The following is a 27,306-nucleotide window of genomic DNA, read 5'->3' on the forward strand; positions in this document are numbered from 1 at the left end:
TTGTTAACGGGAATTTGAACGCGCTACGTTACCGTGACGAGATCCTCCGGGCCCACGTCGTTCCATTCGTGCAAGGGCAGCAACGTCACATTACGCTACAGCAGGACAACGCCAGGACACACACAGCTCGTGTCGCTATGGACTTTCTGGCCCAGCAGAACGTTGACGTGTTGCCCTGGCCTGCTGTATCCCCCGATCTGTCGCCCATTGAACACGTCTGGGATGAAATGAAGCGCAGATTACGGGCATTACCTAATCAACCGGTGACGTTGGCTGACTTGGCTGCAGCGTTGGTACAGATCTGGAATGCCATCCCACAAGCATTCTTGAACCGTCTGATAGGTTCCATGCGTCGACGTTGCCAGGGGTGCATTCAGGCAAACGTGGACATACGAGGTATTAACTTTGTGAACTCAGTATTGACCCCTGCTGTGTTTACGTCACTCTTGAGCGGAACTTATTGATTCCATAACGTGGAAAATGGAATGCAACTGTTAATAAATAACAAATAAATTGTCCCTGAAAACCTTGTTGTTCTACGTCATACACATTTATTTTTATAACACATTTTAGGCCTGCACAGTTTCTTTTTTCCGCTAGTATATATAGAACTCATCAGTATGTGCAATCTTTAAACTGGTATGTTATTCAATTCCTCCGTGAGTATCTGTGAGTGTGACGTTGTTTGTGGAATTGGCGTGTTTTCTAACTCCCCTGTCCAGTTCGTCCCACAAATATTCATAGTGGACAAAATCTGGACTGTATGGTCGCCAGTCAAGACCATACTGGAACAATGTGTAGGCCAGAAAAGTAAGAAATTTCCTTGCCACGTGTGGCCCTATTGTCCTGCTAGGTTGTATTCGGCTGAAGGATAAGGGGAATGACGTGGGGCTGGGGGATCTGATCCCGGAATGAGCAGCTGTGAGATTGCCCTCGATGACAATTAAGGGGATTTAAACACCGTTTGTTGACGCATGCATTAGCATAACGTTCGCCGCGACGTCGGCGGCTATATATAACATAAGGGGAATGTCGTGGGGCTGGAGGACCTGATCCTGGTATCTAACGGCTGTTTGTTTGCCCTTGGGTACAACTAAGGGGATTTTAACACCATCTGAAACGTATCCCCAAAGCATAACAGACATTCCTCAAAATCTGTAATTTGTCTTAACGCATGCATTTGCATATCGTTCACCGTGACGACAGTAGACATGTTGGCGGCTATGTCTAACGTAAGGACGTCGTGGCTTTTAATTAAAATCGCGTAACTGGTATCTGACCGTTTTCGGGCACACTCGGCGTCCATAATAACCAAGGACGTTGTTCATGTTTCTGTCGCCGTTTGGAAACGGTTCCGGAGGTGAGACAGACGTACGTGGACGTCAACTAATCAGACAATCTGTTAGTTAATCGCACAGTGCCCCTAAGGCGACTAACTAAACGGGCGATAGTTGATATATCCATAAACATCGAATTGTTGTGATTGACCTGGCTAAATAAGAGCAAAATAATCCGTCTTCTCTCAACTTCAGACATTCGCGGCATTCTAATGTTTACTGGTTTTGGACTAAATTGTTGTGCACTCTATCTAAGCATTTCAAGTTTATCCCAGGTGGGCATGCACCGGATACTTGAATTTTGACAATTTTGGTAAAGTGTGCAGCAAGGTTTCGTATATGGGTCTTGTACAAATTTGAGTCAGCACCCCTTTGGCAGTACAAGGAGAAATAATTCTACCATTTCACTGAAGTTGGTCTACAAATAGTGAAGTTATAAAAACAAAACCAGAGTTGCAATACGTGTTCTTTTTCTGATAGTATTCTAAATCCCGAGCAATTCATATCTAACGGCCCTATATGTTGTGTAAGTGTTCAGACGTTCAGTTCCTAGAGCTGACTTGATATCTCTGATCAGTCTAATGTTAATGCGGAAGTGTTGTTTCGGACAATCTGTCAGCAGTCTAATATGAATGTGTAAGTGTTTCGGACCTTCAGTTCCTAGTGCGCGCTGATATCTGGGATCAGTCTATTGCTGCTGATTATAGCTAACAGGTTGAGCCCTGATCACTAAACCAGTAAATGAAAAACATGTCAATTTGATGTTTATTGATGTTCGTTTGAGTCTCGTATCAGAACTTACATGTCAATAAATTACATATTTGGTCAAATCTGAAGGAATTATCGTATCTCTCTTAGGCTAATGGCAAATACACTGGTATCTAGCAACTGGTCAATTTCGGCCACTATGAATACATATATGTACATATACTTGTATGTCACTGGACAGTCACTGACCACAGGTTTATATACAGACGCTCTTTGATCACACTAAGATAAGGATTTAAAACCCAAACGTTAAATATTATCGTTTTGATGTTTGATTTATTTTTCTTTACACGCTATTCAATCACGATACGTACGAATTCACTCTATAGTGTGTGTTAGTTTTGCCAATACAATGACTTGACACGTATAGCAATGTATCGTAAAAGGTGGAACTCATATATCTATGTAGGCGGTGGCGTAGCATATATGCATGCTTGTATTCTTAAGCATATACACACACAAAAATAAGATTTTTTTCAATCTTATATTTTTATTAATTTCATTTTTTAATAATCAAAAATAAATGAATCATAAAAAAGAAAAAAAAGAAAAACAAATCTTGAAAATTTTAGTCCGACGGAACATTATACACGTAGCGTGTTGTCCTCAGATACTCGTTTAAGGGCCTTTTAATCTTATAATTAGCAAATAAAACTGTTACGGTATACTTGTTAATAATCAGACTAAAAGGAGTTCCCAGAGCACGGGACATTACTTCTATGGCTTAGTAGAATTTTTGTCAAGCTACTGTTCAATTTGCTAAGCCACTACCATTAATTAATTAGGATACGAAGCGGTTATAATCAGAAGGGAGGTAACTCCCAAAACATTTTTATATTTAATGTAAAACGTCAGGTGTGGGGAATTTCCTTTTAGAGCAGCGGTAGAGCATCGGGTTGGAGAGCCAAGGGTTGCGGGTTCGAGCCCCAGCGACGGCACTATCTTTATCACTATTCCTTTGCGTCCTACTACATTAATATGGTTTACATCAACAGATACACCGTTAACTTTAAACTCTTAATATTGATTCTCAATGAATTCTGTCAACTAGATATTACCTATGTATTAATGATTAAGTAATTTAAAGATTTTCTTTAAAGTTGCGAATAAAAGTCAACTATATTTCAACAAGAGGTCCATGGTGCCTGTATTGTTCCCCTTATTATATATTTTAGGTGAATGTGAGTTCTAACATTAGAACAGACACACAAGGTAAATACAACATAACCTGTAATCTTTATAAGCCATAACTTCCTTTTTAGTAATGAAATAGGCTCATTTTCAAATAAGGCTTTTTTTAACATCTATCCTATTTTTGATGCCATTTAGACCAGTAGTTGGTTGGTTTTATATATGAAATACATAATTGAAACATAAAACTACTTGGTCACTGATTGTGATATTGTTTTTATTTACATATAAGTATAATATCAAATTAATACAGTTTGTTCCTAAATTTACCTAATCAAGTTGTATACTGCTGTTTTTGTTAAATTTATATTTTGTCTAAATACACGCAATTTACATATTTTTTATATTACAATTGTTTAATAACTAATGACAATTTTCAAAGCCAGCTTATTTTCAAGAGTTTTTGTCTGCTAGGAATCCTAGGCTTGTTCCAAATTGCTGCCAGTTGGCCAAATTTCGAATTGGGCATATTATCAATATTTTAGGATAACTTTTAGGATAACAACAGGCACGTTGTTCCTTGTAATGCCCACTTAATCATTTGTAAGTAAAAGATTAACTCATGTTTGAACTTGAAACTAAATCAAATCCACTAGAAATACAATATGAACAGGTTTGGTTTCAATATTAAGCAAACTATTTTTTCCACATCCTCATCCACTAGAAATACAATATGAACAGCTTTGGTTTCATTATTATGTAAAAGAGTTTTCCAACATCCTCATCTAAGTCTGTGTTGAACCTTGATCTCTTAATTATACAAGACTCCTCTACACATCCTTATACAAGTTGAAGTCCTGAAAGTTCTAAAACGTAAGTCTTGATGTTAAATACAAATTATAGATTCTGTTGAACTTTGAACCCCTCCTTAAGGTGCTCTTTTTTATATTCAAAATAATAATATGAATAATGCTTATTTGAATGTCATATTTGAAGGATTCTGAAATGCAACCAGACTTTTAGTAAAGACATGGAATATGAATGTTTTGGTAACTGCCACATGATGTGCTCATCACACTTTAGTTATCACATGATTTACCCATTAAACTTATTCTAGCTTATAAATCATTAAAGTCTCGCTAATATAAAAGTTTGGTAACACGTGATATGAGTTGGTCTGTCCCATAAGAGATTCACACCTGGCTGAGACTGAGCGGCTGTGTTTCAGCTGTCTGTGGTTGTGTGTTCGACTCCCCTGTACTGCTGTCCCCTACCTCCATTTGAACCTCCTCTGGACCACCCTTCACATTGGTGTCACATACACTACTCCCAGTGTCCACATTACGATCAGCTGATTCAAGCAAATCTGCTTTTGCCAACATTTCCCCCTCGTGGGAATCGTCACTAAACTCAACATCTACATCTGGGGATTTATTTGTGTTTGCTCTAGAATCATTCCAATTCGATTCACCCTTAGAAGTTCTTGACGTGCTATCTTTTCCGTGGGATTGTGCCCCTCTACCTTCATCCTCCTCCATCACCGATTCATCTGCCTCAGGTGTATCTTGCTCACCAAGCCCACTCTCAACTTTTCTAATGTAATCCAATAGTTGTGCGCGTACACCATCGTCCTTAAGCGTTCCTATCCAGTAGTTTACGCAACTCTCCAGGACATTAGATAGCTCGCCTGTCTCCAAGGCCTCTTGCAGGACAAATTCCACGAATGGTCGCTTCAGATATTCATATCCAAACTCCCCTAGGGACTTGAGAATCCGAGTGATCCGCAGATAATTATGAAATGATCTAAAGAATACAAAAAAAACACCAATGTCAATAATACAACTTCAGTCATTCACTCAAACATGTTCCTGAAGAGCAGATCAAGAGGGGGAAGGAGTTGTGTGTAGGGATTTCCAGAGTAATAAATAATAAAAATATGTGGATGTGATTCAGGTAATGATTGCTTAAATATTTTAAAACTTCAAAAGGATAGAGTGTCCAACAGCCAGTATTCCCTACCCCTGGCCAATGGTATATATAATCCATGGAGTTGTGAGTGTTAGTGGCTATACAGAGACAAGAAGTACATTGTTTTACCCTGCTGGTAGTGAACTAGACTATGGGTAGAATCCCTGAGAGTTGTGACCTTGACCATGGGTAGAACCCCTGAGAGTTGCGACCTTGACCATGGGTAGAATCCCTGAGAGTTGTGACCTTGACCATGGGTAGAATCCCTAGGAGTTGTGACCTAGACCATGGTTAGAATCCCTGAGAGTTGCAACCTAGACCATGTGTAGAATCCCTGAGAGTTGCAACCTAGACCATGTGTAGAATCCCTGAGAGTTGTGACCTAGACCATGGGTAGAATCCCTGAGAGTTGTGACCTTGACCATGGGTAGAATCCCTAAGAGTTGTGACCTTGACCATGGGTAAACTCCCTGAGAGTTGTGACCTTGATCATGGGTAGAATCCCTAAGAGTTGTGACCTTGACCATGGGTAAACTCCCTTAGAGTTGTGACATTGACCATGGGTAGAATCCCTTAGAATTGTGACCTTGACCATGGGTAGAATCCCTGAGAGTTGTGACCTAGACCATGGGTGGAATCCCTGAGAGTTGTGACCTACACCATGGGTAGAATCCCTGAGAGTTGTGACCTAGACCATGGGTGGAATCCCTGAGAGTTGTGACCTACACCATGGGTAGAATCCCTGAGAGTTGTGACCTAGACCATGGGTGGAGTCCTTAAGAGATGTGACCTTGACCATGGGTAAACTCCCTTAGAGTTGTGACCTTGACCATGGGTAGAGTGCCTGAGAGTTGTGACCTAGACCATGTGTAGAATCCCCGAGAGTAGTGACCTAAACCATGGGTAGAATCCCTGATAGTAGTGACCTAGACCATGGGTAGAATCCCTGAGAGTTGTGACCTAGACCATTAGTAGAATCCCTGAGAGTTGTGACCTTGACCATTGGTAGAACCCCTGACAGCTGTAACCTTGATCATGGGTAGAACCCCTGAGAGTTGTGACCTAGACCATGGTTAGAATCCCTGAGAATTGTCACCAAATGTTGTGACCTTGACCTTGGACAGAATACCCAAAGTTGAAAGTTTTTGGTGCCTATAAAGAGTCCTGATGTAAACATTTTAACCCGGAGGTCGTGAACTTGACTTTGGAATCTGCCCAGTCTCATTTGCTTATATCTTACACTGTTTGTTTATAATTACTTGTATTGGTCGTAAAAAACCTGTATCCAGTGATATTGATCACTACTTCACTTGAAATCGGATTACAGAGGATCTACTCATCCGTCCACGGCTAACACCAAATCACTCGGAGGACTTTAAATCAGGATTCATAAAATATTTCCCCGATTACCATAAAACTCTTGAATTTGACAGTGTTTATAAAATAAAAAATAAAAATGCGTAAACCACTCAAGTTGCTATACACCTGTAAACCTGCTGCGACCCTGCCTCCATATACAAGTCTATGTAATCCTCCCCTGGTGGAATGTTGTAGTGCATGTTTGCAACAATGTGCAGACACATAAACTCTTAGATAAACATATATGGGAAATATTTGGCAGATATGCTCTTGAGAAGAGTCAACATTCTTTCAACTTTAATGTTGTATTACCCTACAAGCTAAACTCTTACACAACAGCCATGCCATGTCTCAAAACATAACACAAGTCACATACCACAAGTAAATGTAGACTTATCAACAATATTGCATCAACACTCAACACAACACAAGTCATACAACACAACACAAGTCACACAACACAACACAAGTCACACAACACAACACAAGTCACACAACACAACACAAGTAAATGTAGACTTATCAACAATATTGCATCAACACTCAACACAACACAAGTCACACAACACAAGTCACACAACACAACACAAGTCACACAACACAAGTCACACAACACAACACAAGTCATACAACACAACACAAGTCATATAACACAACACAAGTAAGTGTTGACTTATCAACAATATCACTCAACACAACACTCAACACAACACAAGTCACACAACACAAGTCACACAACACAACACAAGTCACACAACACAAGTCACACAACACATCACAAGTCATACAACACAACACAAGTAACTGTTGACTTATCAACAATATCACTAAACACTCAACACAAGTCACACAACACAAGTCACACGACACAAGTTGCACAACACAAGTCACACAACACAAGTCACACAACACAACAAAAGTCAGTGCTAACTTAAAAACAACATCATGTCAACCCTCAACTCATAAGTCACACAACACTACACATAGGTCACACAACACACAAGTCAGACAACTCAGGTCAGTGTAAAATTAACAACATCATGTCAACACTCAACACACAAATCACACAACACTACACATAGGTCACACAACACTCAACACACAAATCACACAACACTACACATAGGTCACACAACACTCAACACACAAATCACACAACACTACACATAGGTCACACAACACTCAACACACAAATCACACAACACTACACATAGGTCACACAACACTCAACACACAAATCACACAACACTACACATAGGTCACACAACACTCAACACACAAATCACACAACACTACACATAGGTCACACAACACTCAACACACAAATCACACAACACTACACATAGGTCACACAACACTCAACACACAAATCACACAACACTACACATAGGTCACACAACACTCAACACACAAATCACACAACACTACACATAGGTCACACAACACTCAACACACAAATCACATGTCACACAACACAGGTCAGTGTACTCTCATCTACAATATGCCAGCTCTCATCACACAACACAGCGGTATATAACGACAGCCCTACCTGCCATTGAGACCACCTGTATATAGCTATCACTAATATTTATATTGGCAACCTGTATATAAGACTACCTGTCCATAAGGACAATGTTGTTGTCTACACCAGTGACCTGTCGGTGTTTAAATGCAGGATTTTATACTACAGTAGAATCTGTCTACTCTCATACTCGGACAGTTCCAGACTGGTTATGAAAAATAATTATCATTGTCCCTTTAATTCTTGTTAATCCAAAAAAAAAATCTATATTCAAATTTCTGTATTCAATCTAACAACCACTATTTTACTATTTATTAAGAAATTGGGAGATTTGATATTCCTAAACATCTTAGTCACTGAGAATTTGAAAAACAGATCTTTCAAAAAAGTATTTGTATGAACACATTGAAATTTGAATTCCTAAATAAACAGTTAACTAAGCCTTTAATTACAAACATGATTGAAAGACCAACTTTCCCTGTATTTCAATGTCAATTTTTGTATATCTAAGTCCTCTCCAATATCTCCTATTCTATGACAATCAGGAGATAACGAGGTTTAACAGTATATATGACTTGTAATACCTTTTTATCACCTATAAAAATACATTTTATCTTAATCCTTTACTCTCTCTAAGGTTCAGCCTATCAACAAATGAAATTTTTGCTGCATGACTTTTGTAAATCTGAGCGATTGACGGAACCAGACTTTGGTCCTCTATGCTAGGTATGTGATATGTGACAGCGACACATCGCCACCTTCTCTAACGTTTGACCGTTGGGATCAGGGGCCCCTTTAAAGGACACTGATTTTTAAATCAGTTACTTCATATTTGCCCCTGCTGAGATATTAAAGGGTTATGGGTTGAGCACTGAAGTCCCCTGTACACGCCTGGGGATCGAGGTATGGGTTTACGGTAACATATCAGAATATCACGACAGTAAGGAACAGTGTTGGGTACCTGGATCTAATGCATCTTTATAAAGTGAAAACGACAGAAAATTGAACATGGAAGCACAACGTATTCTCTTATTTAATTAAAAAATATACCGGTACATAATAGAAAATGTATACAGAGATTGGACATATTCCTTGAGCACCATGCCAAAATGAGCAATATATATGTCTATCCAATTATTTTGGCTAGGTGAAACCAAAGTTTAGTTTACGCTGCATGAAAACCCTGTGGAAAGAGCTTTATGCTGAATTTATTATTTTGTAGTTCGATGAGAAACTGTTCTCTAAAACACATGTCACACCACAGGTCAGCAAGCATTCTTCCCACAATGACGAGGCAGTTACACAAAGATGTTACAAAACACTGCAAAACATGACTCACTATTTCATGTTTTATATTTCAAACACACTCTATTTGGATAGATATTTCGTCTATTTTAAACCTCAGAATGTACAGACAAGAGTGGCTTGAGGTAAACACTTGTGGGAAGTGTCATCCAGCTCTGTGAGGGGGCGGGGTCACCCAGCTCTGTGAGGGGGCGGCGTCACCCAGCTCTGTGAGGGGGCGGGGTCACCCAGCTCTGTGAGGGGGCGGGGTCACCCAGCTCTGTGAGAAGTGAGGGGGTGGGGTAGGGTTGCTGGGTGCAAATACCCCAATTCATTATAATTTCAATTTTAGTACCATAATTCCAAATGGTGATCGAAAAATGACTATCAAGTTGTTGAGAGCTGAAACCATAATTAAAACAGGAAATGGCAATAATCAGGATACAAATGATAGCATGCTCTTCATAAAGTTTATATTTGTTAGCCTAAATATTTAAAGATGTTCGAACACAATTTTAGCCTAAATATTTAAAAGATGTTCAAACACAATTAAGAGCACTTACTTTTAAATTCACTAAATACTTTTATCTCACATGTTATATAACTGTCAAATTTAATTGTTAAAAACAGTTTCAAAAGTTGTCGAAAAAATGAATAATAAGTGACAAACACAACTTTTATGAAGTGTTTCCTAACCATTCCTCCCATAACACTATGTGAAATCTCTCGATATTGAAAAATGGTTTAAGAATGCTATCTCTAAACCCTATCAGGAAACGTAAGCCTGACAAAAACAGCTGTTGATTTTCCTTAGCTTACATATATTAAATACCCTCTATCATCCAGGTGTCAATTGCCTTTTTATCAAATTGATAAAATTGACGATCTATTTGCTTTAAACAAGCAAGAATGTGACTGGAATCTTTGTTCTGTGTAGATCTATAGCTTTTCATTTCAATTTAACATCCCAAACTGGCATGGTTTGCATCGTAAATTCGAGACTGAAGGTGCCATGCTGTGAATATTGGAGTCTCTATCGAAAGTGATTACATTAACATGCTATAAATATTTTTGTCCTTGTGTTATAAGTGACAAATTGAAATGCGTGCATATCTACACCACAGATGAAAAACATGCACAAAAACCATGTAGCTCTATGGGACATTGATCTCTACATCATACCATGTACATTTGAAAGCCATTTACCTTTTTGACCTGACAAAACCATTTTATACGGGACATACATGATCACCTCTAGATCTCCCAAAACCATGTACTACTGTGTATAGGACATTCACCTCTCAATCTCACAAGACCATGTACTTTAGGACTTTCACCTCTCAATCTCACAAAACAATGTACTATATGAGGACATTCACCTCTCTATCTCACAAAACAATGTACTTTAGGACATTCACCTCTCTATCTCCTAAACCCATGTACTATAGGCATTCACCTCTCAATCTCACAAGACAATGTACTATAGGACATTCACCTCTCAATCTCACAAGACAATGTACTATAGGACATTCTCATCTCAATCTCACAATACAATGTACTTTAGGACATTCTCATCTCAATCTCACAAGACAATGTACTATAGGACTTTCACCTCTACAACTCACAAAACAATGTACTTTAGGACATTCACCTCTCAATCTCACAAGACAATGTACTATAGGACTTTCACCTCTCAATCTCACAAAACCCTGTACTTTAGGACCTTCACCTCTCAATCTCACAAAACCATGTACTATATAGGACATTCATCTCTCAATCTCACAAAACCATGTACTATATAGGACATTCACCTCTCAATCTTACAAAACAATGTACTTTAGGACATTCCCCTCTCAATCTCACAAAACCATGTACTTTAGGACATTCACCTCTCAATCTCACAAAACCATGTACTTTAGGACATTCACCTCTCAATCTCACAAAACCATGTACTTTAGGACATTCACCTCTCAATCTCACAAAACCATGTACTTTAGGACATTCACCTCTCAATCTCACAAAACCATGTACTTTAGGACATTCACCTCTCAATCTCACAAAACCATGTACTTTAGGACATTCACCTCTCAATCTCACAAAACCATGTACTTTAGGACATTCACCTCTCAATCTCACAAAACCATGTACTTTAGGACATTCACCTCTCAATCTCACAAAACGATCAAAAAGTTAATAGTACATCATTAGTTAAGTAAATTTTTCATCAATATTTGATGGTATAAAACAAGTAAACCCCACTAGGTGTCATTGTCAAAGACAAAGTAACACAATCTGTCCACATAGACACAGGATGCCAAGTATTAATGACCTGTATCTTCTAAGGTCAATCAAACTGTTAGGATACAATCAGAAAGTTGTTAAGCCATGGTGTGTACGTATGTGTCTATGTGATATACGGCCAGCCTGGACCCTGGGATATGTCACTCTTTGGTGACAATGTTCCACAGTATACTTCAGGCTCTACAGTAACCCATACCCAAATTTATTAATCCTCTGCCTTACGACAGCGGCATTTCGAGGTTCAGGATTGTGTCAACTCCTGCAGATCATGAGAATGTTTGTTTGTATAAGTTTTATTAAAGAACATTAAAGAGCCTTTTCCACCCGGTTATCTGATTAGAGGTCACCTTGAGGAATGTCCAGTGAAAGTTTTGGAATTGTTGCTTGTCTCTACGGCATTCAACCCCACAATCAGGCTAAGGTTCTGAGGAAATAATGACTTGTTAATGATATAACAATGCTGGAGTGTGCAAACACTCAAAACATCCTTAAAAGGGGTGCATGGCCACTTAAATGCAGTGGGTCATACCGGCCACATTTACTTTCGGTGCAATCTTAAGAATGTTGCAATCTGACGTAACTCTTACCTCCTTACGGTGCAAGGGAAAGATCACTGCAGTAAAACACATCCATACACTTCATCAATCTCAATTTTTGAAGTTTTGGCAAGACACAATATTATTGGCATGTCTCCAAAGTACAACAAAGACTTAACAGCAGGTTCGGACGGTACAAGAGTATTTTACTTGTACACAAATATGTAGGACGATATAAGAGTATTTTACTTGTACACAAATATGTCAGACAGTACAAGAGTATTTACTTGTACACAAATATGTTGGACGACACAAGAGTATTTTACTTGTACACAAATATGTTTGACGATACAAGAGCATTTTACTTGTACACAGATATGTCGGACGATACAAGAGTATTTGACTTGTGCACAAATTTGTCTGACAGTACAAGAGTATTTTACTTGTACACAGATATGTCGGACAATACAAGAGTATTTTACTTGTACACAAAATTTGTTGGACGGTACAAGAGTATTTTACTTATACACAAATTTGTCGGACGGTACAAGAGTATTTTAATTGTACACAAATATGTCGGACGATACAAGAGTATTTTACTTGTACACAGATATTTCAGACAGTACAAGAGTATTTTACTTATACACAAATATGTTAGACGGTACAAGAGTATTTTACTTGTACACAAATAGGGACAACTAGTACAAGAGTATTTTACTTGTACACAAATATGTTGGACGATACAAGAGCATTTTACTTGTACACAGATATGTCGGATGATACAAGAGTATTTTACTTGTGCACAAATTTGTCTGACAGTACAAGAGTATTTTACTTGTACACAGATATGTCGGACAATACAAGAGTATTTTACTTGTACACAAAATTTGTTGGACGGTACAAGAGTATTTTACTTATACACAAATTTGTCGGACAATACAAGAGTATTTTACTTGTACACAAATATGTCGGAAGATACAAGAGTATTTTACTTGTACACAAATATGTCGGACAATACAAGAGTATTTTACTTGTACACAAATATGTTGGCCGATACAAGAGTATTTTACTTGTACACAGATATTTCAGACAATACAAGAGTATTTTACTTGTACACAAATATGTCGGACGATACAAGAGTATTTTACTTGTACACAGATATTTCACTGTCAAGGTATTGGCCACGTTATACCCTGTACCCGGTCTGTCCTGGTTTTCCAAGGTTATGCTATGTTTTGCTTAGGTGGCGCTAAGTCATCCCCAGTTGCACCAGGGTAACACTAGTAACACTACAGGTTGTCACGTGATGCCCCGTTGGCTATATATTGGGACTAATTTTCTGGATCCAAATCAGTTTTCTACCAATGACCAAAGCAGAGGCAAGTCTCAAACCACTTCACAGCGTCACCATGCCTCCATGTAGATTTGCCAAGAAGACAGCAGCTAGCTGGTAAGAAGAAGGCCCAGCCAAGTTCTTTTCCCTCTGCTGAAGGTGATTCATCACCACAGCCTTCACCTCAAGAAGCCTCTGAACAGTTGGAGTGAGTCGAGGCCACCCAGGAGTTAGCTCCCCTTCCCAAACAAAGATAATATCACCCAACTGTTCTCACTGAGGAGTAGGAGGTCGATCTGTTTCTTTTGTTGTTGATGACAATTAACGTCTATGATGTGACCATTTCCAAGACTGAAGTATCATGCGAAGTGGAACAGATTTTGTCCCCTATTTATAGCACCCTGACCCGGAACTGTGACCAAGCTTAATCCTGCCGTCACTGCCGTACAGCAAACGTACAGCGAACGTAGCACCGCCATACTATAGTGGTAGTGTAACCGCGCCACACCTTGGAAATACAGGAGCAACTGTGAATTGCTGTACTAGCTGTCATCTTAATGAAATTGTAGTAGAAACGGCACATATCGTGTTATACCACGGTGAACCTTACCGTAGCTGGTGGTGGTCGTAATGACACTATATGGTACGGTTCACCACTAGGATGAGTATTTCAGGGTGCGTTTCATTCCTTGTATAAAGTATACACAACAAGAAACATTTGATTTTATCTTTCTGAGATAATATATATCACCTGTTTTACTTTTTCTGAAATTAGTCAAGAATTTCAGTCAAAATTTGAAATGGACATCCAAATCTGATTGATTACCAAATCTCTCTAACAGTAAGATGGAAAGACTCAAACTCAGAATGGAAGATATTCACATTCAACAAGTCTCAATGTTTTCATTTGATAGCAACATTTTGAGTTGGTAGGTTTATTGAGAGGCTGTACATCAAAAATGTAAAACACATATTGATATGTGACATAGAGCCCCTGGCTGAGAGCCCTTTTATACTCTACAACAGACTAGGATGATCACAGGTGAAATTTGGTAACATCAGGTATCGATACACGACATAGAGCCCCTGGCTGAGAGCCCTTTTATACTCTACAACAGACTAGGACGATCACAGGTGAAATTTGGTAACATCAGGTATCGATACACGACATAGAGCCCCTGACTGAGAGCTCTTTTACTCTACAACAGACTAGGACGATCACAGGTGAAATTTGGTAACATCAGGTATTGATACACGACAGATATCCCCTGACAGAGTCTTTTACTCTACAACAGACTAGGATGATACCAGCTGATATTTAGTAATAACAGGTATCAATACATGACAAGCAGCTTTTCCACACTACAGGAATGTTCACAAGCCTGCAGAATTTAGATTTGATTTTTATAATCATCTTCTTATCACAAATTATCATAAAATCATACGTTCTTAACACCTGCTGTGAAAATATTTCACAAATGTCCATCATAAAAGAGATATTATCCTAAAATATTGATGTACGCAATAGTGATTTAACGCTGTGTCAGTCCAGGTCAGATTAGCGTTTGTATGGAAGCCAATCTTTCTACTGCCTATCCGGGAGTCATTTTGAAAGCTGTGCTATCTTAACAGGTGAAAAAAGCACCAGTATGGCTTACACAGGGGTTAAAGTGGCTTACAAAATCAATTGTATAAAACAATTTGTCCATTACAACAGCGGCCGTAAATTCCTTAATTTATTTGGACTTTGCACAAAGTTGATTTTAAAAATATCTCTATCAGTTTGTGAGGTTTGTTGTAGGTACGCGGATGTAGATACTGCCGTGGTAGGGCAGTAAAACCTATTTACCTGTACAGGTACGTAATCAAGATTACAGGTAGATCAACAATGTACTACCACACAGGCCATATCTAAAGCCATGTCAACAAACACTTAAAATTCAAATTTACTATTCAGGTGTTTTTTAAAGGAGCATGAGACTTAAATGATTGCTAAATTGTGTATGATAATTTTTTTTTAAATGTCCAGTTACATGATGTAATAACTGTCCGATTTCATGAGTCTGAAGGCAACAGCTCCCTGGATCATTAAGAATATTCCCTCAGCAATACCACACCAGTAGTACATAAAGACAGCTCCCTGGATCATTAAGAATATTCCCTCACCAATACCACACCAGTAGTACATAAAGACAGCTGAGCTTTCAAACAACAGGCTCATGGACCTTAATTGTAACCTGAGTGAATTCAAATTAGAATGATACACATAATGTTTAATAAGATCTAACTTGGAATGAATAAAAACCCAAAGGGGAAATGAGTGTCCCCTAATGTGGGTCATAATGACCAAAGAAAGATTTCACGAAAGTTTCGTTTAAATCTAACAGAAATGTTCACTGGAGATAGCGTTTGAAGGCTATTCACTTATCATTATAAATTAACCAGCCCCCGAGCCCACCTAGCGGGTAAACCCCTTCCGGAGTATAAATTTGAATCCTCAACATCTTAGGAATGATGTTGAAAATTCACTTGTTAATTTCAGAGGAGATGTCATTCAAATGTTTTGTACTCCATGACCTCATATGACCCTCCCCCTCATCCCCGTTGGGGGTCAGCAACTTCTTAAGTATATCTTCTGATTCCCACTTCAGGCTGATGATTACCTCAAAGATTAATCAAAATCTCACAAACAGTTTCTGAGGAGAAGTCAAACAACAACTGTCTGTGCATGATCAGACGGGCGATGCATGACAATGGTATACTAAATACTGACAAAACAGATCTCTATGTGAAATATAGAAGTTCCCAGTCATTCAAGACCTATTATTAGCTTGATGTCTTAATAATGATAGAATATTCACAAAGCTCTGGATGTATATAAATTAAATCTTCATTAAACAGCCATGTATCCCTTACCTAGCTGTTACTCGTTCATGTCTAGATAAGACAACTATTGAAACCTACAATTTCCACATTTGTTCATGTCAAGATCTACCGGCGAAACCCCTACACCATCCATACTCATTCCATGGTGTAAGGGAAATTACTACCTACTGCCATTTGGCACATTGAAATGATTTGGTTTGGTTTGGTTTGTTTGTGTTTTACGTCGTATTAACAGCTATGGTCATTTAAGGACTTGCCAGGTTTTTATGGTGGAGGAAAGCCGGAGTTCCCGGGGAAAAACCACCGACCAACCAGTACCTGACGACTGGACTGCCCCACATAGGTGTCATTGAAATGACCAAACTGTAGGAAATCTGTTCTCAGTAAACAGAAAGTCTGCCCAATAAAGAGTATTATGCTTATGAATTGATGTTGTACATACCACTTTTCTCAAAACCATTATAACTTCAACAGTGTTTGAAGGGAGGCAACTCTTATTCCTTAGGGAATGTTGTAATGATCCAAGTGGAAGGTACACCAGTGCTATGATTGGGTAACACTCTATAATTCAGAAATTTTATGAAAGTTTTAAAAACAATTTCATGTGATTTTCCATCAACCGCATCCATACATTTTTTTGAGGAATAGCTGGACATTCAATTTTTTTAACTGATACATTTGCTCCAATTTATTTGCTGTAACAGAAGGGATATAACCATTAAAATGGAAGTTCTGTTACAGAGATTGGACCTTTACCTCTGGAATTACAGACTTACCATTCCCATTTGATAAAGTTTCATTTTAGAAACATTCCTTAGGAGACAATTAGGACAGTGAAGAAAAAAATGATTTTCTCCAAAAACAGAAGTCAATGTATTTTCTATAAAACATAAGCCTGAGAAATTCTACGCCTCAGTGAGTCTGCTATATTAACCTGTGGTAAGTGTGTTTGCTATATTTACCTGTGGTAAGTGTGTTTGCTATAGTTACCTGTGGTAAGTATATTTGCTATATTCACCTGTGGTAAGTATATTTGTTGTATTTACCTGTGGTAAGTGTGTTTGCTATAGTTACATGAATGTGGTAAGTGTTTGTTATATTTACCTGTGGTAAGTGTATTTGCTATATTTACCTGTTGTAAGTGTATTTGCTATATTTTTCTGTGGTAAGTGTATTTGTCATAGTAACCTGCAGTAAGTGTGTTTGCTATATTTACCTGCGGTAAGTGTGTTTGCTATAGTAACCTGTGGTAAGTGTGTTTGCTATATTTACCTGTGGTAGGTGTGTTTGCTATATTTACCTGTGGTAAGTGTTTTGCTATAGTAACCTGTGGTAAGTGTGTTTGCTATATTTACCTGTGGTAAGTGTTATGCTATAGTAACCTGTGATAAGTGTGTTTGCTATACATGTAGTAACCTGTGGTAAGTGGGTTTGCTATAGTAACCTGTGGTAAGTGGGTTTGCTATAGTAACCTTTGGTAAGTGGGTTTGCTATAGTAACCTGTGGTAAGTGTGTTTGCTATAGTAACCTGTGGTAAGCGTGTTTGCTATATTTACCTGTGGTAAGTGTGTTTGCTATAGTAACCTGTGGTAAGCGTGTTTGCTATAGTAACTTGTCATAAGTGTGTTTGCTATATTTACCTGTGGTAAGTGTGTTTGCTATAGTAACCTATGGTAAGTGTAGTTGCTATAGTAACCTGTGGTGAGTGTGTTTGCTATAGTAACCTGTGGTAAGTGGGTTTGCTATAGTAATCTGTGGTAAGTGTGTTTGCTATAGTAACCTGTGGTAAGTGTGTTTGCTATAGTAACCTGTGGTAAGTGTAGTTGCTATAGTAACCTATGGTAAGTGTAGTTGCTATAGTTACCTGTGGTAAGTGTGTTTGCTATAGTTACCTGTTGAGATTACGGAACTGTGACCTCCAGTGTTCACCACGTTTAATTTGTCCTGTTTCCTCATTCTCCAGCTCCATACCATAGAAGTCCAGCATCAACCTGTACGACTTCAGCACACGAGCCAGGGCTTTCTTATCTTCCTTCATTTTCTGATTATTAAAACAATATGTCTGAAAACCTCGTCCATTCATTTATTTATATACAAACTAATCTATGACTTTGAAGAATTGATAATGAATTCTTTCTGCTGAAATTGTTTTTTTGATGTTTTGGTGATTTGGTGGATCACCTTTTGAATAAAAACCTTTCAATTTCAATATAAACAGCGGCAAAATGAATATAGAATATGGCAAAACACTCCATCTGATTTCATGAGTATTACTTGTATTTATAATACATATATTAATGAACAGTACTAGTTGGTGCACTAATCATATTGCAGCAATCACAAGGTTCAAATATGCTGTCTTGAAATAATTGTAACAGCAAGGTAAATAAAATGTAAACCACTGAGCTCTCCACAGGGAGCTCTCCACAGGGAGCTCTCCACAGGGAGCTCTCCACAGGGGGCTCTCGACAGGGAGCTAGTTTATCCTCCCTTTTGAGTCAAAAATTGTGTAACCTATGAAAGAGTCCTAGAGTGTTACAGTTTTGGTGTACCTGTGTAAATGAAATTTATAAACTGGATTTGAGTATTCAATTTTGGTACAGAAACAAAAACTATTAGAAATAATTTCTCTATCCACGTCTATCTGTGATCTTGTATTTTTCTAATTTCATTCATTTGTGTTGTTTTTCACACCATTTTTTCTGTAAACCAAAATGTCATTTGGAGGTTTCTGATTAAGGAGGTTCCTTACTAACAAATGAGATTTCTGACTCCATAAGCAATGACTAGAGCAGTTCCTAATTAAGGAATTTTCTGACTAATGAAATTTCTCAATAAGGAGGTTTCTGAATAAGAAGGTTTCTGACTAAGGAGGTTCCCCACTTAAGAGGTTTCTTACTAAAGATGTTTTTGATAAAGGAGGTTCCTAACTAAGGAGGTTCCTAACTAACTAGTCCCAAGGTTCCTGTCATAACTTACAAGGTTTCAGACTAACTATGGATGTTCCAGACTATCTGAGGAGGTTCTAACTACCAAAGGCAGTTTCAAACTAACTAAAGCACTTCCTGAATAACAGGCTAGGTCCCTGACTAACTTACAAGGTTCCTGGCTAACAAGTAGAATCTTAACTATTTCAGGAGGTTCCAGACCATCTAGTGATTTTCAACTAACATAGAATGTTCCAGACTCACTAAAGAGCTTCCTAACAAACTAGGTTCCAGACTTACTGAAGAGTTTCCTAACAAACTAGGTTCCAGACTCTCTAAAGAGCTTCCTAACAAACTAGGTTTAAGGCTAACTGAAGAGTTTTCTAACAAACTAGGTTCCAGGCTAACTGAAGAGTTTCCCAACAAACTAGGTTCCAGGCTAACTGTAGAGTTTCCTAACAAACTAGGTTCCAGGCTAACTGAAGAGTTTCCCAACAAACTAGGTTCCAGGCTAACTGTAGAGCTTCCTAACAAACTAGGTTCCAGGCTAACTGAAGAGTTTCCTAACAAACTAAGTTCCAGACGAACTGAAGAGTTTCCTAACAAACTATAGATTCCAGACTAACTGAAGAGCTTCCTAGCATACTAGGTTCCAGACTTACTGAAGAGCTTCCTAACAAACTAGGTTCCAGACTCATTAAAGAGCTTCCTAACAAACTAGGTTCCAGACTCACTAAAGAGCTTCATAACAAACTAGGTTCCAGACTAACTAAAGAGTTTCCTAACAAACTAGGTTCCAGACTTACTAAAGAGTTTCCTAACAAACTTGGTTCCAGACTAACTGAATAGTTTCCTAACAAACTAGGTTCCAGACTAACTCAAGAGTTCCTAACAAACTAGGACCCAGACTTACTAAAGAGTTTCCTAACACACTAGGAGGTTCCAGACTTACTAAAGAGTTTCCTAACAAACTAGGTTCCAGACTTACTAAAGAGTTTCCTAACAAACTAGGTTCCAGACTAACTGAAGAGTTTCCTAACAAAGTAGGTTTCAGACTTACTGAAGAGTTTCCTAACAAACTAGGTTCCAGACTTACTAAAGAGTTTCCTAACAAACTAGGTTCCAGACTTACTAAATAGTTTTCTAACAAACTAGGTTCCAGACTAACTAAAGAGTTCCAAACTAATTAATTAGGCTCCAGACTAAACAAAGATGTTCCTAGCAAAGTTGGTGCAAGACTAATTAAAAGAGGGTCTTGACTTAAAGATTCCTGACTAATTGACTAGGTTATACTAACTAATAAGATAACTATTAGCTGCATTCCTGACTGAATAAGACACCAGCTCTTTTAACATGGCAGTTCCAGACTAAGTAGATTTCTGACTAAAAAGATTCCTAATTACTTGCTTTAAAAGTTAACCCCTGACCACTAGATTTTACCACTATATTCTGTATTACATGTCTGTAAGAACAAAATAGTCACATATGTGTCTGCTGTAGTATATCAGCAGACTTACACCTACCTCAATTTCATGGAGTTGTAGTTCTTGTGAATAAAAGTTCATACCAGACTCTCTGATGGGAAACAACCTAAGAGCAAACATAAACTAGAGTTACTTCCCTTCCCATGTACTTAAACTTAAACAACCAAGAATTAAGTCCTACTCAAACAATTTAAGCTCTGGTAAAACAATGAGAGGTATATATATCTCATAAAACTATGTCTTACACTGGAGTTGATAGCACAGACACTCTGATTCAAAATTTCGAAAGTTTCACACAAGAAAGACTCAGACAGTTAAAGTAATATATAAAGCAGTATATAAATGTCCCAGGTAGCCAGTATATTCAAGTCCCAGGCAGCCAGTATAGTAATGTCTCAGTCAGGCAGTATAGTAATGTCTCAGTCAGGCAGTATAGTAATGTCTCAGTCAGGCAGTATAGTAATGTCTCAGTCAGGCAGTATAGTAATTTCTCAGTCAGGCAGCNGTTCCAGACTTACTAAAGAGTTTCCTAACAAACTAGGTTCCAGACTTACTAAATAGTTTTCTAACAAACTAGGTTCCAGACTAACTAAAGAGTTCCAAACTAATTAATTAGGCTCCAGACTAAACAAAGATGTTCCTAGCAAAGTTGGTGCAAGACTAATTAAAAGAGGGTCTTGACTTAAAGATTCCTGACTAATTGACTAGGTTATACTAACTAATAAGATAACTATTAGCTGCATTCCTGACTGAATAAGACACCAGCTCTTTTAACATGGCAGTTCCAGACTAAGTAGATTTCTGACTAAAAAGATTCCTAATTACTTGCTTTAAAAGTTAACCCCTGACCACTAGATTTTACCACTATATTCTGTATTACATGTCTGTAAGAACAAAATAGTCACATATGTGTCTGCTGTAGTATATCAGCAGACTTACACCTACCTCAATTTCATGGAGTTGTAGTTCTTGTGAATAAAAGTTCATACCAGACTCTCTGATGGGAAACAACCTAAGAGCAAACATAAACTAGAGTTACTTCCCTTCCCATGTACTTAAACTTAAACAACCAAGAATTAAGTCCTACTCAAACAATTTAAGCTCTGGTAAAACAATGAGAGGTATATATATCTCATAAAACTATGTCTTACACTGGAGTTGATAGCACAGACACTCTGATTCAAAATTTCGAAAGTTTCACACAAGAAAGACTCAGACAGTTAAAGTAATATATAAAGCAGTATATAAATGTCCCAGGTAGCCAGTATATTCAAGTCCNAATGTCTCAGTCAGGCAGCATAGAAATGTCTCAGTCAGGCAGTATAGTAATGTCCCTGTCAGGCAGTATAGTAATGTCTCAGTCAGGCAGTATAGAAATGTCTCAGTCAGGCAGTATAGTAATGTATCAGGCAGGCAGTATAGTAATGTATCAGTCAAGCAGTATAGTAATGTCTCAGTCAGGCAGCATAGAAATGTCTCAGTCAGGCAGTATAGTAATGTCCCTGTCAGGCAGTATAGTAATGTCTCAGTCAGACAGTATAGTAATGTCTCAGTCAGGCAGTATAGTAATGTCTCAGTCAGGCAGTATAGTAATGTCTCAGTCAGGCAGTATAGTAATGTCTCAGTCAGGCAGTATAGTAATGTCTCAGTCAGGCAGTATAGTAATGTCTCAGTCAGGCAGTATAGTAATGTCTCAGTCAGGCAGTATAGTAATGTCTCAGTCAGGCAGTATAGTAATGTCTCAGTCAGGCAGTATAGTAATGTCTCAGTCAGGCAGTATAGTAATGTCTCAGTCAGGCAGTATAGTAATGTCTCAGTCAGGCAGTATAGTAATGTCTCAGTCAGGCAGTATAGTAATGTCTCAGTCAGGCAGTATAGTAATGTCTCAGTCAGGCAGTATAGTAATGTCTCAGTCAGGCAGTATAGTAATGTCTCAGTCAGGCAGTATAGTAATGTCTCAGTCAGGCAGTATAGTAATGTCTCAGTCAGGCAGTATAGTAATGTCTCAGTCAGGCAGTATAGTAATGTCTCAGTCAGGCAGTATAGTAATGTCTCAGTCAGGCAGTATAGTAATGTCTCAGTCAGGCAGTATAGTAATGTCTCAGTCAGGCAGTATAGTAATGTCTCAGTCAGGCAGTATAGTAATGTCTCAGTCAGGCAGTATAGTAATGTCTCAGTCAGGCAGTATAGTAATGTCTCAGTCAGGCAGTATAGTAATGTCTCAGTCAGGCAGTATAGTAATGTCTCAGTCAGGCAGTATAGTAATGTCTCAGTCAGGCAGTATAGTAATGTCTCAGTCAGGCAGTATAGTAATGTCTCAGTCAGGCAGTATAGTAATGTCTCAGTCAGGCAGTATAGTAATGTCTCAGTCAGGCAGTATAGTAATGTCTCAGTCAGGCAGTATAGTAATGTCTCAGTCAGGCAGTATAGTAATGTCTCAGTCAGGCAGTATAGTAATGTCTCAGTCAGGCAGTATAGTAATGTCTCAGTCAGGCAGTATAGTAATGTCTCAGTCAGGCAGTATAGTAATGTCTCAGTCAGGCAGTATAGTAATGTCTCAGTCAGGCAGTATAGTAATGTCTCAGTCAGGCAGTATAGTAATGTCTCAGTCAGGCAGTATAGTAATGTCTCAGTCAGGCAGTATAGTAATGTCTCAGTCAGGCAGTATAGTAATGTCTCAGTCAGGCAGTATAGTAATGTCTCAGTCAGGCAGTATAGTAATGTCTCAGTCAGGCAGTATAGTAATGTCTCAGTCAGGCAGTATAGTAATGTCTCAGTCAGGCAGTATAGTAATGTCTCAGTCAGGCAGTATAGTAATGTCTCAGTCAGGCAGTATAGTAATGTCTCAGTCAGGCAGTATAGTAATGTCTCAGTCAGGCAGTATAGTAATGTCTCAGTCAGGCAGTATAGTAATGTCTCAGTCAGGCAGTATAGTAATGTCTCAGTCAGGCAGTATAGTAATGTCTCAGTCAGGCAGTATAGTAATGTCTCAGTCAGGCAGTATAGTAATGTCTCAGTCAGGCAGTATAGTAATGTCTCAGTCAGGCAGTATAGTAATGTCTCAGTCAGGCAGTATAGTAATGTCTCAGTCAGGCAGTATAGTAATGTCTCAGTCAGGCAGTATAGTAATGTCTCAGTCAGGCAGTATAGTAATGTCTCAGTCAGGCAGTATAGTAATGTCTCAGTCAGGCAGTATAGTAATGTCTCAGTCAGGCAGTATAGTAATGTCTCAGTCAGGCAGTATAGTAATGTCTCAGTCAGGCAGTATAGTAATGTCTCAGTCAGGCAGTATAGTAATGTCTCAGTCAGGCAGTATAGTAATGTCTCAGTCAGGCAGTATAGTAATGTCTCAGTCAGGCAGTATAGTAATGTCTCAGTCAGGCAGTATAGTAATGTCTCAGTCAGGCAGTATAGTAATGTCTCAGTCAGGCAGTATAGTAATGTCTCAGTCAGGCAGTATAGTAATGTCTCAGTCAGGCAGTATAGTAATGTCTCAGTCAGGCAGTATAGTAATGTCTCAGTCAGGCAGTATAGTAATGTCTCAGTCAGGCAGTATAGTAATGTCTCAGTCAGGCAGTATAGTAATGTCTCAGTCAGGCAGTATAGTAATGTCTCAGTCAGGCAGTATAGTAATGTCTCAGTCAGGCAGTATAGTAATGTCTCAGTCAGGCAGTATAGTAATGTCTCAGTCAGGCAGTATAGTAATGTCTCAGTCAGGCAGTATAGTAATGTCTCAGTCAGGCAGTATAGTAATGTCTCAGTCAGGCAGTATAGTAATGTCTCAGTCAGGCAGTATAGTAATGTCTCAGTCAGGCAGTATAGTAATGTCTCAGTCAGGCAGTATAGTAATGTCTCAGTCAGGCAGTATAGTAATGTCTCAGTCAGGCAGTATAGTAATGTCTCAGTCAGGCAGTATAGTAATGTCTCAGTCAGGCAGTATAGTAATGTCTCAGTCAGGCAGTATAGTAATGTCTCAGTCAGGCAGTATAGTAATGTCTCAGTCAGGCAGTATAGTAATGTCTCAGTCAGGCAGTATAGTAATGTCTCAGTCAGGCAGTATAGTAATGTCTCAGTCAGGCAGTATAGTAATGTCTCAGTCAGGCAGTATAGTAATGTCTCAGTCAGGCAGTATAGTAATGTCTCAGTCAGGCAGTATAGTAATGTCTCAGTCAGGCAGTATAGTAATGTCTCAGTCAGGCAGTATAGTAATGTCTCAGTCAGGCAGTATAGTAATGTCTCAGTCAGGCAGTATAGTAATGTCTCAGTCAGGCAGTATAGTAATGTCTCAGTCAGGCAGTATAGTAATGTCTCAGTCAGGCAGTATAGTAATGTCTCAGTCAGGCAGTATAGTAATGTCTCAGTCAGGCAGTATAGTAATGTCTCAGTCAGGCAGTATAGTAATGTCTCAGTCAGGCAGTATAGTAATGTCTCAGTCAGGCAGTATAGTAATGTCTCAGTCAGGCAGTATAGTAATGTCTCAGTCAGGCAGTATAGTAATGTCTCAGTCAGGCAGTATAGTAATGTCTCAGTCAGGCAGTATAGTAATGTCTCAGTCAGGCAGTATAGTAATGTCTCAGTCAGGCAGTATAGTAATGTCTCAGTCAGGCAGTATAGTAATGTCTCAGTCAGGCAGTATAGTAATGTCTCAGTCAGGCAGTATAGTAATGTCTCAGTCAGGCAGTATAGTAATGTCTCAGTCAGGCAGTATAGTAATGTCTCAGTCAGGCAGTATAGTAATGTCTCAGTCAGGCAGTATAGTAATGTCTCAGTCAGGCAGTATAGTAATGTCTCAGTCAGGCAGTATAGTAATGTCTCAGTCAGGCAGTATAGTAATGTCTCAGTCAGGCAGTATAGTAATGTCTCAGTCAGGCAGTATAGTAATGTCTCAGTCAGGCAGTATAGTAATGTCTCAGTCAGGCAGTATAGTAATGTCTCAGTCAGGCAGTATAGTAATGTCTCAGTCAGGCAGTATAGTAATGTCTCAGTCAGGCAGTATAGTAATGTCTCAGTCAGGCAGTATAGTAATGTCTCAGTCAGGCAGTATAGTAATGTCTCAGTCAGGCAGTATAGTAATGTCTCAGTCAGGCAGTATAGTAATGTCTCAGTCAGGCAGTATAGTAATGTCTCAGTCAGGCAGTATAGTAATGTCTCAGTCAGGCAGTATAGTAATGTCTCAGTCAGGCAGTATAGTAATGTCTCAGTCAGGCAGTATAGTAATGTCTCAGTCAGGCAGTATAGTAATGTCTCAGTCAGGCAGTATAGTAATGTCTCAGTCAGGCAGTATAGTAATGTCTCAGTCAGGCAGTATAGTAATGTCTCAGTCAGGCAGTATAGTAATGTCTCAGTCAGGCAGTATAGTAATGTCTCAGTCAGGCAGTATAGTAATGTCTCAGTCAGGCAGTATAGTAATGTCTCAGTCAGGCAGTATAGTAATGTCTCAGTCAGGCAGTATAGTAATGTCTCAGTCAGGCAGTATAGTAATGTCTCAGTCAGGCAGTATAGTAATGTCTCAGTCAGGCAGTATAGTAATGTCTCAGTCAGGCAGTATAGTAATGTCTCAGTCAGGCAGTATAGTAATGTCTCAGTCAGGCAGTATAGTAATGTCTCAGTCAGGCAGTATAGTAATGTCTCAGTCAGGCAGTATAGTAATGTCTCAGTCAGGCAGTATAGTAATGTCTCAGTCAGGCAGTATAGTAATGTCTCAGTCAGGCAGTATAGTAATGTCTCAGTCAGGCAGTATAGTAATGTCTCAGTCAGGCAGTATAGTAATGTCTCAGTCAGGCAGTATAGTAATGTCTCAGTCAGGCAGTATAGTAATGTCTCAGTCAGGCAGTATAGTAATGTCTCAGTCAGGCAGTATAGTAATGTCTCAGTCAGGCAGTATAGTAATGTCTCAGTCAGGCAGTATAGTAATGTCTCAGTCAGGCAGTATAGTAATGTCTCAGTCAGGCAGTATAGTAATGTCTCAGTCAGGCAGTATAGTAATGTCTCAGTCAGGCAGTATAGTAATGTCTCAGTCAGGCAGTATAGTAATGTCTCAGTCAGGCAGTATAGTAATGTCTCAGTCAGGCAGTTTATTAATGTTTCTGACAGGCAGTATAGTAATGTCTCAGTCAGACGGTATAGCAATATCTCAGGCAAGCAGTCTAGTAATGTGTCAGGTTAGCAGTATAGTAATGTCTCAGGCGAGCAGTATAGTAATGTATCAGTCAAGCAGTATATTAATGTTTCTGTCAGGCAGTATAGCAATATCCCAGGCAGGCAGTATACCGGTAGTAATGTCTCAGGCAAGTGTCCTGAAACTTTTATAAAATTCACATTCCAATGGTTAGGATGTACAAAAAGGACTTGACAAGTAGCAAAGTGATCGAATATTTTATTAATAGTGTTTATCTTTATATTCAGAAAAACATTTAGGATAATGATATAAACAGATGACATTTATTTTATTCTGAATATTTGTAAATTAA

General features: G+C 38.7%; 1 protein-coding gene across 1 annotated transcript in view; it reads right to left on the minus strand.

The window, feature by feature from the left end:
* Positions 1–2,642: 2,642 nt before the first annotated feature.
* LOC110459939 (opioid growth factor receptor-like protein 1) overlaps positions 2,643–27,306 on the minus strand; it is a 32,403-nt gene continuing 7,739 nt past the window's right edge. Inside the window, exons 5-7 of the mRNA XM_021512466.1 lie at positions 21,782–21,848; positions 18,318–18,466; positions 2,643–5,039 (exon numbers count right to left, since the gene is read on the minus strand). Coding sequence (XP_021368141.1) covers positions 4,430–5,039; positions 18,318–18,466; positions 21,782–21,848 — 826 coding nt within the window. The 3' untranslated portion in view covers positions 2,643–4,429. The remainder of the gene's footprint in view (positions 5,040–18,317; positions 18,467–21,781; positions 21,849–27,306) is intronic.

Source organism: Mizuhopecten yessoensis, unplaced genomic scaffold, assembly GCF_002113885.1.
Source record: "Mizuhopecten yessoensis strain PY_sf001 unplaced genomic scaffold, ASM211388v2 scaffold10275, whole genome shotgun sequence".
NCBI lineage: Eukaryota > Metazoa > Mollusca > Bivalvia > Pectinida > Pectinidae > Mizuhopecten > Mizuhopecten yessoensis.